The 14945-nt window shown below is 32.5% G+C and overlaps 2 protein-coding genes across 2 annotated transcripts in view; one reads left to right on the top strand and one right to left on the bottom strand.

Annotated features, from left to right (window-relative positions):
* The window catches only part of LOTGIDRAFT_212786 (hypothetical protein), a gene marked incomplete at its 5' end in the record, with an annotated part of 31936 nt that extends 23114 nt beyond the window's left edge, over window positions 1-8822 (top strand). Inside the window, 15 exons of the mRNA XM_009049635.1 lie at window positions 30-140; window positions 728-966; window positions 1474-1592; window positions 1944-2039; window positions 2393-2506; window positions 2964-3040; window positions 3780-3963; window positions 4447-4589; window positions 5251-5340; window positions 5632-5740; window positions 6032-6118; window positions 6376-6512; window positions 7058-7187; window positions 7739-7867; window positions 8096-8822. Of these exons, the coding sequence (XP_009047883.1) occupies window positions 30-140; window positions 728-966; window positions 1474-1592; window positions 1944-2039; window positions 2393-2506; window positions 2964-3040; window positions 3780-3963; window positions 4447-4589; window positions 5251-5340; window positions 5632-5740; window positions 6032-6118; window positions 6376-6512; window positions 7058-7187; window positions 7739-7867; window positions 8096-8380 (2050 nt within the window). The 3' untranslated portion in view covers window positions 8381-8822. The remainder of the gene's footprint in view (window positions 1-29; window positions 141-727; window positions 967-1473; window positions 1593-1943; window positions 2040-2392; window positions 2507-2963; window positions 3041-3779; window positions 3964-4446; window positions 4590-5250; window positions 5341-5631; window positions 5741-6031; window positions 6119-6375; window positions 6513-7057; window positions 7188-7738; window positions 7868-8095) is intronic.
* Window positions 8823-11260: 2438 nt separating this feature from the next.
* LOTGIDRAFT_157421 (hypothetical protein) lies at window positions 11261-14371 on the bottom strand (the record flags this gene model as incomplete). Its single annotated transcript, XM_009049634.1, has 5 exons — window positions 11261-11415; window positions 11811-12009; window positions 12315-12477; window positions 12757-12967; window positions 13492-14371. 5 exons carry the CDS (start codon window positions 14369-14371, stop codon window positions 11261-11263), a joined length of 1608 nt encoding a protein of 535 aa, XP_009047882.1.
* Window positions 14372-14945: the final 574 nt, after the last annotated feature.

Below are 14945 nucleotides of genomic sequence, written 5' to 3'. Positions count from 1 at the left end.
GATATTTATATATTTAATATTTATTGTAGGAGTATAGAAGATGATGTTTATAATATCAGTAAAACTCTAGCTAAAAGATATGATGTCTCTATGTGGGAAGTGTATATGACTCATTTAGAATTTCTATTTACTGACAGTGGGTAAGTTTGTTGCAATATTTTTATTTATATTTTTCCTGTTACTACATTGTTATCGTTTTAATCTGTAGTTTAAAAAATATCAATGACACTAAAAAATCCTTTTGATAGCTCATTAAACTGACCCAGGTTTGATGCAGGTTGGGCATATGACAGATTCTTCAATACTTTGAAATTCAAAAATATGCAAATGCAGCTGTCCTGGCAATTTTTGTTATACTATATGACACTGTTCATATTCATTATCCCAAGCAGGAGCGGAAAGTGACATAATGCTCCATTATTCTTCTTTGCTCAGTGAGTTAGATACTTGCTCGCTAACCTGAAGCTCCAGGGTTTAATCCTGGCAAAAGTGGAGATGATACCTTTGGATTTTTCCCCGTGACTGATTTGGAAAATGCGTCTAGTCATTCAGATGAAAAATAAACGGAGGCCCTGTAGTCTACTGACTGTGCCGTTAAAGAACACTAGACAGTTGGAAATCGAAAAAGACTAGGCTAATGCTGCTGTCCTGGCAAAATTTTGCTCATTGTACACTGCATGGACTAGGTATATATTCATACTCATTTAATGGAATCTATTTACCACAGATTGAAAACAGAAGAACTTAAACAACAAGTACAGAAGAAAGAATTGATAAAAGAATTAAGTACTAATATGGAAGAGTTTTGTAAGAGAATGTACCAATATGTTTATCCTAGTATTGATGGTACCGATAACCAACGCTTACAGTACTATTTCTTCTTATTGAATAACCATCAAACAGCTGTTTTACGTGATTTATCACCAGAGGCTCATATGAAATTAATCAACAAAATTAAAATGCCTAGTAAGTATAATTGCATATTGTTATGAAAGTTTTCACCCATTTTTATATGCCCACTTGGTGTGAGTGTTTGTTATCAACCAAGGATGAACCCTATCGGAAAGCAGAAGAATTGGAAAATATTCAGTATGAGTTATTGCCCTTGTTCTTAGTGCCTCCAAAGCCAACTGCACATTAAAGCTTTTATTGAAGTAATTTTAGAGCTGATTATTAGGTCCCCAGACAGTGTGTTCTCTGAACGATCTTATTGCTAAGATGTCCTAGAATCAATGTTAGAAGATAAGAACCTAGGACATCATAACGCTAAAATCGTTTCGAGAATATGTCGCCTGGCAGTGTGTTATCTGAACGATCTTAGCACTGCGATATCCTAGGGTATTTACTTTTAACACTGTATCTAGGACATCCTAGCATTAAGACCTATTAAGAATATTTGGCCAGGTAAGTTAGCATTATGTTTCCAGGCAATACATTACATTCTTGAAGAAATGGTTTAATGTTTTATTTCAGATTTAGACTATAAAGAATTGATAAGTGAGAAGAATGATCCGCTAGATATTATTGAACCATTACTTTCTAATGAAACTATTAATACATTTGCTAGATATGCCTCAAGTATACCAGCTGGGGTATGTGTGTATCGTTTAAATTAAAAAATTTGAAAATTGTTCATTGTCTATTGTATAAAAGTGAAGGGAACTCATGGAATGAGAGTTTGTTATTATACAAAGACTCTTGAATTCAAATTAGTAAAGGCTCAACTCATTCTGTTGATACATGTTTCAAATATAAAATTCTCAGCTCGAAGGCTGGTTTAGAAATGGAGGTTAACTGTTCAAGGTTTGGATTTGAGTCATATGAACAAATTAAACAAAGTCACTGAACAAGATGAGTTTGAATCTCTAAGAGGTAAAAACTGTTCTCTATGGATTTTTGGTTGCATCAGCCTGTATCATTTGCTGTCTGATTCTCCGTTTCAGAATGGTCAGTTTTTGGATCCCAGCGTAATCTATAGAATATGGGCTGTGAAATTATTCTGGCAAGGTGATTCCAAAACAACATCTTCAAAAGCTAAGGTAGGAGAAATAATTTCTGTAAATTGCTCTTTTTGCCACCTAGACATTTTGCAAATTGCCTCTATTGCCACCTAGACATTTTGCAAATTGCCCCTATTGCCATCTAGACATTTTGGTAATTGCTCCTGTTGCCACCTTAAAGGGATTGTAAAGAGGTTTTCTAAATTAATATGTGTATCGTGGACACTGATACCATCAATTCTAACCATTCCAATTTTCAATCAAACGTCTCTGGTTTCTGCACTTCCACTAATACTGAGTGTTTGATGACATCACTAAACAAGATATATGCTTTATCACACAAGGCCCTGTTGCAATTGGTGCATTTTGTAACTTTATCAATATTATTCTAGGTAAATTGGATAGAAAGATATGAAGCCTGTAAGAAAACTGTACAAGGAATGCTACCTGAAGATTTTCAACAGTTTATAGATGAAATTGTCTTTTCTAAACCATCTAGAGAAAGGGTAAGTTTTTTTATTTTAAAATTAAATTTACATTGTTTATTATAGTTTTATGGACTTTTATCTGAAAATTAACCATTCAAATGATATTTTAGTGAGCTGCTGGACTACTTGTGAAGAATTCTTGTATATTCACTATTGAACATTGATTTCTGCTTGCGATTTATAGCTACATCATTATCAGGATAGACTTTAAAAAAGATTTTGTTAGATAAAATATAAGAGTACACAATATAAATCTCGCATGAACCCGTGTTTCCACCACAAGATTTTCGCGTTGCTGATCAAAACTGTTTGTGTGCCCGCACCTTTAAGTACTTGAAAGGACAATATGTTCATCATTATTAGTCACAGTGAATCAATGCGGGCAATGTGAATTTACTTGGCCCAGTGCACAGACCAAAATGTAGATATCCAAATTCTTGCAATAAATTTCATTTTTGAAAAAATTGTATTTCAGCTTAGTTTAGAGAATCGTAAAGCTATAATAGAAAGAGCTATTAAATTCTGTAAACAACCTACCAAATTAAAAGACAAGTCAAGGTATATATAACCACTAGTATTTTTTTGGGTGTTTTTTTTTCAAAGTTTATTTTATAAATGAGTAGAAAAAACATGCTTGGCCAATCTTCATCTTATTTCTCTATAATGACTAACAGTTTAGTTAACAGCGATTATGACTCTTTTAGTTAAGATAGATAATCTCTTATAGATATAATTTATATTACTATTTTAGTTCTGTAACATGGGAAGATGTATTATCAAATCTACAATATAGATTATTACATCTAGATAATCTCTTATAGATATAATTTATATTACTATTTTAGTTCTGTAACATGGGAAGATGTATTATCAAATCTACAATATAGATTATTACATCTAGATAATCTCTTATAGATATAATTTATATTACTATTTTAGTTCTGTAACATGGGAAGATGTATTATCAAATCTACAATATAGATTATTACATCTAGATAATCTCTTATAGATATAATTTATATTACTATTTCAGTTCAGTAACATGGGAAGATGTATTATTAAATCTACAATATAGATTATTACATCTAGATAATCTCTTATAGATATAATTTATATTACTATTTTAGTTCTGTAACATGGGAAGATGTATTATCAAATCTACAATATAGATTATTACATCTAGATTATCTCTTATAGATATAATTTATATTACTATTTCAGTTCAGTAACATGGGAAGATGTATTATTAAATCTACAATATAGATTATTACATCTAGATAATCTCTTATAGATATAATTTATATTACTATTTTAGTTCTGTAACATGGGAAGATGTATTATCAAATCTACAATATAGATTATTACATCTAGATAATCTATCTAATGATGTATTACGATCATTCAGTCAAGTTGAAGACCCTGTCTATATACAGTATGCTGAGATGTATGATTTATCTGCTGGAAGACAAGACAAGGTAACAGAAGGCTTCTTTTACTTTGGACTTATGTTTATGTGGCATTTGATGTTTTCCTTAACCTTAATGTACATATGGAATAAAAAGGCATATACATTCATGTTCATGACTTCGGAGTTTTAGGTTGTAACATTGCAGTTAAATAATGCTACAAAGGCACAGGCACAGGCATCTCTGACTTTTTCATAAATATAATTTGATGATTTTACATTTGGAAGCTACTTCCCACCCAGAAAGTACTTGTGAAATTTATGACTGAAAATTCCCTTCTGAAATTTATTTCCAAAAACTTATTCAAAACATAAACAGGAGCAATCCATTTTATTTCTAGGTAGAATAAATAGTAATAGAACCTATGTGGACTCAAAACACATTGTATTGATTACTACTTAAACTACCTAGAAATAAAATGTACTGGTCATGTTTATATTTTGGCTGACTAAGACATGTTCAACCATAAGAGAAATTATGAATGTTTTTTAGTTAGAGAAGTTGTATATTAAGATGATGTTAGATGGACAGACACCTGATTTAGTCGATGATGTTTTACAAATATCACCTTTACCAGAGTTTACAGTTCAAACAGCTCTTCAAGATTCTATACATTTACTAGAAGATAAGATAAGGTTACATTCTTTCTTTAGCTTGATGTATGTATGAAAAAATAGTAGGTGAAAACAGAATTCAAAATGGCGGAGAAGGGAATAGAAATAAAAATGTTGAATGTGACATAATCTCTTCAATTGAGGCAAGAATTAGAACAAACAGAACCTGTTCAGAACTCACCAATCAAGCTCCATCCATGTTTATCATGCTTGTCCAAATCTGAAGGGAAGGGACATAACTTTTATCACATCTGGCCTGTTTTTTTTTTTTGATTGCATTCTTTAGAATACAATGAAATAATTTTCGTTTTTCATTTGAAATGAAATGAAATTTTCCAGGATATCAGAACCAATTTGCATACCTTGTTTGGATTGGTGTACGACCTACCTTGGTGTAGACCTAATACAGCTATACCCATCTCCTAAATTTCTTATGGGTATCAGGGACATTGTCTGTGGATTCTGTAATTCCAGACCAGATGAAGTTGCTACTGTTGAAAATATCTTTCAAGCTATGAGGGTTTTGTATTAGTGAAGTCATAATCGGATCAAGTTTTTCAGAATGAGATATGTCGGGCTCGGACTAAACATGGTGGAAATAGAAGCTTGATTGTCCCAAGCACAAATAAGTTAGATAACCTCACCTTCAATCATTATGATTTTGCTGTATTCTATTGTATAGGGGAGAAGATGTTTTAAATATAAAACAAGATGACTGTTTAAATTCATTAGAAATGATTGTTACTAATGTAAAAGAACATGAAGAGAGTGGGTAAGTTGGTGATTGAGAGAAATTACTTAAATGAATATAAGTATGAAAGGATTTGTAAAAAGGCTTTTTTGCCTTTAATCAAGCCAGTACGTCCTTATTGCTTGCATTCAAGAAATTTGTGGCGTTTTTATTGCAATGGCCATTAGCAATCACACCTGCCTTAAGGTTATCAACTAATGTGTCAAATGCATGTGGAAAAACTTTTCATATGTGCATAGCAAAAAATGATTATTTGTTTCTATTTCTGCCTGTGGTATTAATGGAAGTCTTTATGTCATTTCTTTTATGCAGTGGGGAGTTGGTCAAATCTGAAGATATTATGGTATTACTACGGCCATTTTGTTCAGATTCTACTGTTGGTGTTCAACCTAGATTAGATGTTTTGAATATTTTAGGAAAGGTGAGAATATTTCATATAGAAATAGAGAAAGAAAAGATAATCCTAAATGACCTGCCTCAATAATGGGACACAAACTTTGCCTTCACTAATTCATGCTTTGTGAATGAGAATTCACTGGCTTAATTTTGAAAATTATAATTTGAAAGAAGAGTAAGGAATATTAGTATTGATGCAGAATATTTGAAAAATCTAACTATATTTGACAAAAATGCTAACAGAGTTTATGTAATGTATCTTAATGATTAGTTCATTCCCCAATGGTATATGTTCTATGTTATTTTTTGTTGGCAGAGTTTTGATTTGAGTGATGAAGATAGTGTGTTATTAAATCTCTACAGAACTCAAGCTGTTTTATCACAAGCCTCGACACAAATACAGGTAATACTTCTCTTGTTTATAGTAATATCAATTGATTTTTTAGACTGTTCTGATGTTTGGTCTTGCTTTATCAAATATTGCAAAAATGCATGCGTTCATGATGCTTTAAGCCAAACCTAACACCTATTATGTTCCATTTCTTAAATTGCAATTTCCAAGTCAGAAGTGAGTTTAACAGTTGAAATTATTTATGAAATAACGTTTGTTCTTTGATATAGAGCTAAGATCAATTTTATTTTTTGTGTATTTGTTTGTAGATAACAGAAGAAGATATTAAGAATGAAGATAATCGTATTAAATTATTTAATAAAATATTACAAGACAGTACTACAGCACCCCAATATACCACTATTTGTCAACTACTCAAACTGTGGCCGACAAAAATCAAATATGAGTGAGTCAACTTTCAATATCAAATAGCGACACAGTTTCTTTATTTTGGAGGGGCCTGTTGTTTCGATTGACTGAGGAGGATGGACTGTAGCATAGATGATTAGAGCGTTAGAATTGTAGGTCGTTTGGTCGGTTTCATATCACAAATGGTGGCCTTAGGTTATAATCTCTGTTGCGAGAGAGTTTGGTGAGCTTTGATAAGTCATCTTTCCTCATTTGTTCAATTGACCAAGCTGTAACTGGGTACAGATTACCCATCCTGGAAAGATCAATATCAAGAAATTTGGCCACATACCAGATGGTAAACAGGATCTTGGAGGATTATCCTTGTAAAATATGGTTTTATTTTGTCTTCGTACCAGATATGTTTTGTTCAAGATCCCTCGACAGGATCAAAAAAGATGAAGTTAATGCCACTGTCTTGGAAAAATTTCCTTTATGGCACGTTGCATTGCAGTATTCGTTTTCATTTGCCCAGTAAGATGCAGAAATGTAAAACATATTTTGATGGTGCAAGTTTAATATCTTTTGATATATATGCTATAGATTACAAGATAAAGAAAGTAGTTTATGGGTAAAGATATTTGAAGTTATTAGTGAAGATATATTATGTAGTGGTTTGATTGTAACAGTCGTAGAAGATATCTGTGAAAATAATGTTCCTCTTAATCTAGAGGTAAGTTATTTTATATTCTTATATTCTTTCTTAAAGGGAATATTCCAATGGTTTCTTTCATGAGATGTTTCTTTTTCCACATGGATCATATTTTTTTCCAATAGAATTGTTAAACTTTTGGATTTGACCTACAAGAATTGCTTTTGAATTCATAATGGTTTTAGCTCTTGACAAGCGAAATTCAAATAGGGTTTGTTTGACCCACACAAAAAAAATGAAGGTTTTGATTTTTTCTCTGAATATTTGAAGTTTTGCTTGTGACATACAAGACTCGTTGAGTTTCACTTTTGATGTAAAAGAATCCTTGTAGTTTTGCTTGTTTTTCTGTTGACTCTCAAAAAACTTTTGCTCGTTAAAAAATCATGCAGGTTTGCTTTTGAAGCATGGTAAGCTTTTGATTTGATTTTTATTTTCCCCTTAAAAAAACATGGAGTTTTGCTGTTGACCTACAAGATTCTTTTAAGTTGCTCATTTCGACGTGGAGTAATCACATTGGTTACCTTAGCATCAAAGTGTCACTTTGCCAATATATCTACATTTGTTTTTGCTAGTGTACCAGATATATATTTGATAAGCTAGTTGAGAACACTAGAGGTATAGAAGGTGTTAAACTATTATTACTATCTCAACATACAGACTTGTATCATCACGCTGTAGAGATTTTAAATCATCATAAACAGGTAACTTTTTATTAACATTTATATTAATTTTATATTTGAGCTTGGTGTGACTATTGGTATGCGGTTTTGAGGGGTTAACATGGAAATAGCCCCTAGTTTTCGGATGGAATAACAAGCTGAGGCCCTATGTCCAACTGGCTGTGCCTATTTAGGTTCCTTTGACAGTTCAAATTCAAATAGTACATTTTCCATAAAAAAAAATTCGTTTTGGTTTTGTTAATTTTTCAGTGTACAGTAGATATTGAGCTTTTCAACCTTCTACTAAAACATCATCTAGTTTCTTCATTGGTCTCATCAATCTACTATCCTCTATTACTGGATGTTCTTATTGATGCTCAATGTAGTCCAGATCTACCAGATCATCTCAAACCTGATGTGGTTGCTCAAGAATTAAAAGCTAAAGGTTATGAGGCTGAAGCAGGAAGTCTGCTGCTACGGGCAAGATCTAGTCATCCTATTTTACAGACATTTAGTTCTGCTTTTGGTGTGGTTGGTAAATGGTTAAAATCTTGATTGTTTTGAAGATGTTATAAAGGGCTGAAACAATTTATAGCAGACGGACACTTCAGTTGAATTTTCTTTGGAACAAATTTTTTTTTCAAATAAATGATATTTGTGTCACTTTTGCCAACTTTATAGATGTATGTATTTTACTTTCAAAATCAACTTTAGCCTATATCTTTTAAAATTTTACGCGATCACATGAAACACCAGTGCCAACGGTTTTGATCAAGGACCATCTTCTTAAAAGAATGGTCGGAACCTGAACTGATAACTTTCTAATTTATTAATGTGCTTTTCTACCTTGATCAAGAGAAAATGTAACCCGTGTCTGTACAGAATTCAGACAATTTACATATCATGTGTATATCTATCATTAGATTAACTGTTTCAGCCCTTGTGTTATATCTTGTTTAATTATTTTCAGAAGTCCTGTTATAAAATAAATAATTTATACACCTCTTTAAAGGAATACTACATCTTAGAATGGACATTAAAGTCTCAAACTTGGTCAACAAGTGTATATATTCATCAGTTAGACTTACCAGGTTCCATGACTAAAGAATAGAATCTCTATATAAGACCATATATCTATTGAACTAAATAATTATTGAAAAACGCTTCTAAGCATGTTTCAACATAACTTAGTTTTATGAATTATTACTTAATTTTGTGGATTTATTGGTTTATGGAGTGATTCTGTTGTATAGTTTTCACACCAGGTAACTCCACATGAACAAAACCACATTTTGGCCAAGTTAAACAATTTCAATTTTTTGGACATCTTTTGAGGTAGTATGCCTTTAAGTCGACACATCCATTGCCTTGCCATTGGCAGAAACAGCAATATTGATAACAAATACAGTCTTTTAAAAGAAAACAATACTATTTATTGGTGTTGTAAATCACAGGTTTGCTTGGTACATAAATAAACAACTATATATATACATAGATAATCTATACAAAACACAATATATAACTTGATAGCAAATATGATTTAAACAAGAGACAGAGAGGATAATGACTAGCCTACTTAAGGAATGAATGAAGATTGTGTTATCATGGGAAAATAAACGCCTGATTATCATGTGACACGACCAATTACCCTCCAAAGCAGGAGATTGATGCACAGAACAACAATGAAAAAAAAAATTCTTAAAATTCAAAATTTGTCAGCGTTTATAGGGTCTTAATGTTAACAGGTATGGTTGTATATATTGAAGAACAATCAATGGTTTGGTAATATAATGTAATATAAACACTCTACCTAATTTATAGACAGTTTACATGATTTGATCAAATGCCTTTCAGATGTACAAACAATCATCAATCTGATAAAAAATATTCAGACAAGTGGTGGTGGAATGGGGTGGTATTTAATCAAATTAATAAATTATGCCACATGAAATGAAATATCGCCATAAAACGTTCATACAATTGACACATATTGTTATCATTTTGATTTAAAAGCAACTTTTATTTGTTCAGTTGAATCGTTCCATAAATCAGATATAATGCAGGGCTGTTGATTTACATTTTTGCCAAGGGTCTGTGAACACAAAAAGAAAATTCAAAATTGGCCTAATTTGTTTGAAAGTGAAGATACTAATTTTATATTTACAAAGTCATTAGGCTGAATGATTAATAATAAAATGTTATTAAGTGTAACCGAACTAAAAAACTTATTTCAATTAGGTAAAATAAAAAAGCACTATCAGGAGAATTAATTTGCTACTTTTGCAATATCAGCTTATGCATTGTGTTGCTATAGTAACCAATTCAACTTTAGAAATAGAGATATACAAATTTGAAGTGTTATTTTGATTATTACGTATCTTATGGTTGATTTTGAAGTATCTCATCTATGGTATTTACAAGAAAAATATGGACGGCATGAAAATGGGACATCAACAATATTACTAGTTTCATTTTATTTGGAAAGACAAAATTAAAAATAATCACAGTTGTAAAAATCCAAATAATCATGATTAGACAGAATGAAAATGGAACAGCAGCTAGTATGTAATAACATGATTTTGAAACATAAACTAATAATAATCACAGCTAAAAGAATCAAAGTAGTCATGATTGGACGGAATAATGGTTATTGAAAAAAAAATATTGTGGGATACACATATTTACACGCATCTGGGACATTTTGACGGAGTAAACTCTTATGTAGAAAAATAAATGACTAAACAAAAGTCAAGCAAGGTTTTTCAAAACAAATACGAGTTGTCCATGTTATTTTTGGGTAGTATTACTATATATAGAATAAACGATCTGAACCGCAAAACAAAACCTGATATCCAAACAAAACATTGGTAGCAGCTAATGATCTTTTCACATGAGAAAGTATATCAATCATAAGTGAGAAAGTACTTTGTAATTAAAAGTGGTATCAGGTGTCTATATAGTAACTATATGAGCCAGACTTATTCTGTAAATTACTACTTACACTATGTACAATTAAACTACTCCTATTTATTTATTGAAACTGGCCCAGATGTGCAGAAATAACTTGACTACCTCAAAATATAGTAGAATGTATTTGTTTACCTAGATGCAGGTGCATTCAGTCCTGCCTAAAGATGCCTTAACACACCAGTTACGAATAATAAAAGTGGTCAAGAGTAATGAATGCAACTGCTATTTTTGTTCGCAACCATACAAAACGGGTGATCGCTATGGTGTGAGGGCACCTTTAAATATGTTTGCTGACCGATGATCTGCAGCCTTGTTCTTACCATGGATAATGTAAAAACAATTCTTGAATTCGTGTTGAAACCAGTCAAAAAACCTTATATCCTTTATGTTCTACAACTTCCGATGGATAAGTATCCCATTAGGTAACACAATAAGAACAACATCAAGATGACCTGATGATTGAAATTATTCTGGTGGTGGTTTAGGTTTACAACTACGTAGATGTACATGCAATCTATCTGGATTAAAGGTACGGCCACAATTAGGACAAGGTACCAGATTAGCCTGGGAAGCCTTCCATGCAGCTTCATTCACAGCTTCAATATCATATTTACCACTTGCTGTAAAGACAAAAATTAATTTTTTTGATTTCCATATGCTTACAGCAATCTTATCAATGGTACCGGTAAATCAAAAGGATCTATCAGATAAAACCTTAAGGATGATTGGGGAGACATTGTAATGGCCTTATCAGCGGACAACCATGTGAGTCCATGGCCTTCAGCCATATTTTTATGTTAAGTCAGTTAACATTCTTGTTTCTGGAAAGATTCTGGAAATTTTTTTTGATTTTTACCCCATATGGATGAAACTTGATTCATGCATGAATAAATGTACATAAGTCAGATCTAACAATGACTTTGAATTGTCTTGGCCTAATTCATCGCTATGGAAAACAGTTCATTTGCTAATCTGTTACCCAGTTTTGCAAGCTATGTTTAAGGAAAGAACTTACCTCCTATTGCCTGTACTTCTGGTTTAATAGGCTCAGGTCTTCTATGTTCACGTGGTAATTTATTATTTTCATTATGCCATTTAGTTAAACATTGTGGATGATGTATAGAAATAGATTTACTACCAAACTCTCTACCACAAATATAACATACTACTGTAGGTCTAGGTCTATAAACTGGTTGTTTTATTGGGGGTGGCGGCTAGAAGAAGAACAATATAACAAATGAAAAGGGATGTAGTACTTTATTTCATGATTTCAAGATATTGTTAACCTGGGAATTATCCCATATGAAACTACATATAACATGTTATCGTTTAGACATGGCTTTAAATGTGATTTGAAGCCTTTTCAAAAATTTGACTTATTTACTCGAAATAGTGATTCAAAACCACATTTGTGTGTGTTATTTCATATGTAACTTTTGTATGGAAAATGCAATGAAGGATGTTAATGAATAGATTTGCTCATCTTATAACATTGCATTTCAGTTAATTGACCACTCACCTCGGCATTAGAAGGTCCACCACCTTTTCTTACTGTACCTGTTTTAGGACGACATGCTCTTAGATGTACTGGTAATCTATCTGGTGCAAATCTTCTACCACAGTTCTGACATGGTACCAACTGTTCTTTGGAGGCCTCCCATGCTGCTTCATTCATTTGCTCTCTGAAAAAACAAAATCATGATTGATATTGGGGGTGCCATTTATACATGATCTTATAAGCTTACTCATATGTTGCAAATTGCAAATATAAAAATTAGAGCAGCTCTTTGGGAATGTAGGTTTAAATTTTCCTTATTTCAAAGTGAAACAAAGAACGATATATGGGCATTTCACAAGTTTTAAGAAAAATTGCATAAGCTTAGTTTTGGTTAAGTTCATTTCCCGTTCTAAGAAAATGTTTTAAATTTACCCAGCTTATAATTTTAATGCCTTTGAATTACCTTGTAATTTCTCCACTTTCCCCAATACCCTTTGGTTTCTTAGGTAAAGGTCTTCTTTGTTCTCGTGGTAGTTTGGCATTCTGGACTTTCCATTTATCTAAGCATTGAGGTTCATGTATCTGTAATGATTTGGTGCCAAATTCTCGACCACAGATGTAACATACCAGAGTTCTGGGACCTTTCTGTGGGGATGGATCTCTCTTTGTTGAACCTATATAATTGAAATTAACAAATTTAAATTCAGCTCAACAATTAAATATAATTATATCACCTCTCTCTAATGTTTCTGGTCATTCAAAATCAGTTCACAAGTAAACAACTGCACCTCTAAATATTATGTTTTTTTATACGCCCACATTATGATAATGATTATATTTGACAATTTTTCGATCTACAGAATTTGAGTTATTGCCCTTGACTTAGTAAAAACGCATCAAAATTTGTTAGCAATAGAGGTGACAGTTTATGTCAGAATTTTTAAAAATAATGTGTGTTTGCTTAAATCAACAATATCTGCACAAATTAGATTTTTGGTATGATTTGACACAGATAGGTGACTGCTCTTGATATACTGAAAATGTATCAGGAAAGTGGGCGTATCTTGCTAGGCAACCTCTTGTGTTAATTGTAGACAAACCAAAAGTCAGATTTTAACTCCAAAATAGGATATGTTAAGCTCTCACACTTGGTAAAGCAAAAATTTAATGCTTATATCCTTTAAAAGTTATACTTTACCTCCATTAAAGTTTGATCCCTTGACGCCTCCCACATCACTATTGGTACTGGTAGCTGGTTGAGGACCGCCATCTTTAGGCTTACAAGCTCGGAGATGTACAGCAAGTCTATCTGGGTTGAATGTTCTGGCACAATTAGGACATGTTGCCAAATTAGCTTGGGAAGCTTGCCAAGCAGCCTCATTCATAGCTTCATAATCAACAGGACCACCATTAGTAGTGATTCCTTCAGGTTTTTTGGGCAGTTTTCTCCTTTGTTCTTTAGGTAGCTGAGAATTTTCTTTCTTCCATTTCTCAAGACATTGAGGTTCATGAATATCAATTGATTGAGTTCCAAATTGACGTCCACAGATGTAGCAGAGAACAAATCGTGGAGCTTGAGGTTTTTTAGGAGCAGGTTTCTGGTTTTTGGAAACAAATGTTTTATCCCTGTTGATAGATCCACCAGATGGTTTACTTTCAGAAGATTCTGATACGTCTGGACCTGATAAAGTGGTTGTTTTTGGTCGAAGCACATCACGACCATTACTTGAACCTGCATCATTGGATTTTTTGATAGGATTCATTGGCTTTCCTGGCTTACAACTCTTTTGATGAACTGGTAATCTATCAGGGTTAAAAGTCCTTCCACAATTTTCACAAGCAATCAAATTGGCCTGAGCACTCTGCCAGGCCATTTCATTAAGTCGTTGTGTATCATTACTATTGCCACCAATAGTTGGAAGAATTTGTGGTTTAATTGGGGTTTTTCTTCTTAAATTTTTGGGAAGATTGTCATTCTCTAGCTTCCATTTGCCAAGACATTGTGGTTCATGTATAGAAATAGACTTGGAACCAAACTCTCTACCACAAATATAACATACTACAGATCTTGGTTTCATCTTCCACTATTCTGAAAATGAAAACTGTAAAAAATAATTTATTCCTCAAAACAATGATAATCAGTGCACACTGAATTTAACAAAGAAACTGTAGTTGAGATGGTTTCTGACCTCATGTAGCCTACAAACGCAATGCAAGCGTTTTAGAATTGGGCCAAAGGTCAATCAACTGTCTGATAAAAGACTGTTATTTAGCCAACCATATCTAAATTAGCACTTAATGAATTATTATGGAACTTCTCAGCCTTCTGTCTGGTTCACAGTTTTAGTATGAAATGTAGGCCTACTAAGAATTGTTTGACAGATATTCAAGCTTAAGCTTATAAGCTTATAAAAAAAACTGGTTCAACCGTTGAAAGCAAGTAAATTATTTTAAATTCTATAAGCTTATAGCAAAAAATCTATAAATCTTGACAAAATGTTCAATGCCTGGTCTGTATGATGAGTATGGTAGGCTCACAGGCATCTGTTTCTATTAAGAGTCGACTATTGATAGAAACAGATGCCTGTGGGTAGGCTACCTGTTTTGGACCTTCCAGTCCCATACTTTTACTTTCAATTACCATGCCAATAA

This window comes from Lottia gigantea (genome assembly GCF_000327385.1).
Source record: "Lottia gigantea unplaced genomic scaffold LOTGIsca_14, whole genome shotgun sequence".
In the NCBI taxonomy this organism is placed as follows: Eukaryota; Metazoa; Mollusca; class Gastropoda; family Lottiidae; genus Lottia; species Lottia gigantea.
The sequence above is the reverse complement of the archived record's forward strand: the minus strand, read 5'-3'. Positions and strand labels throughout refer to the sequence as shown.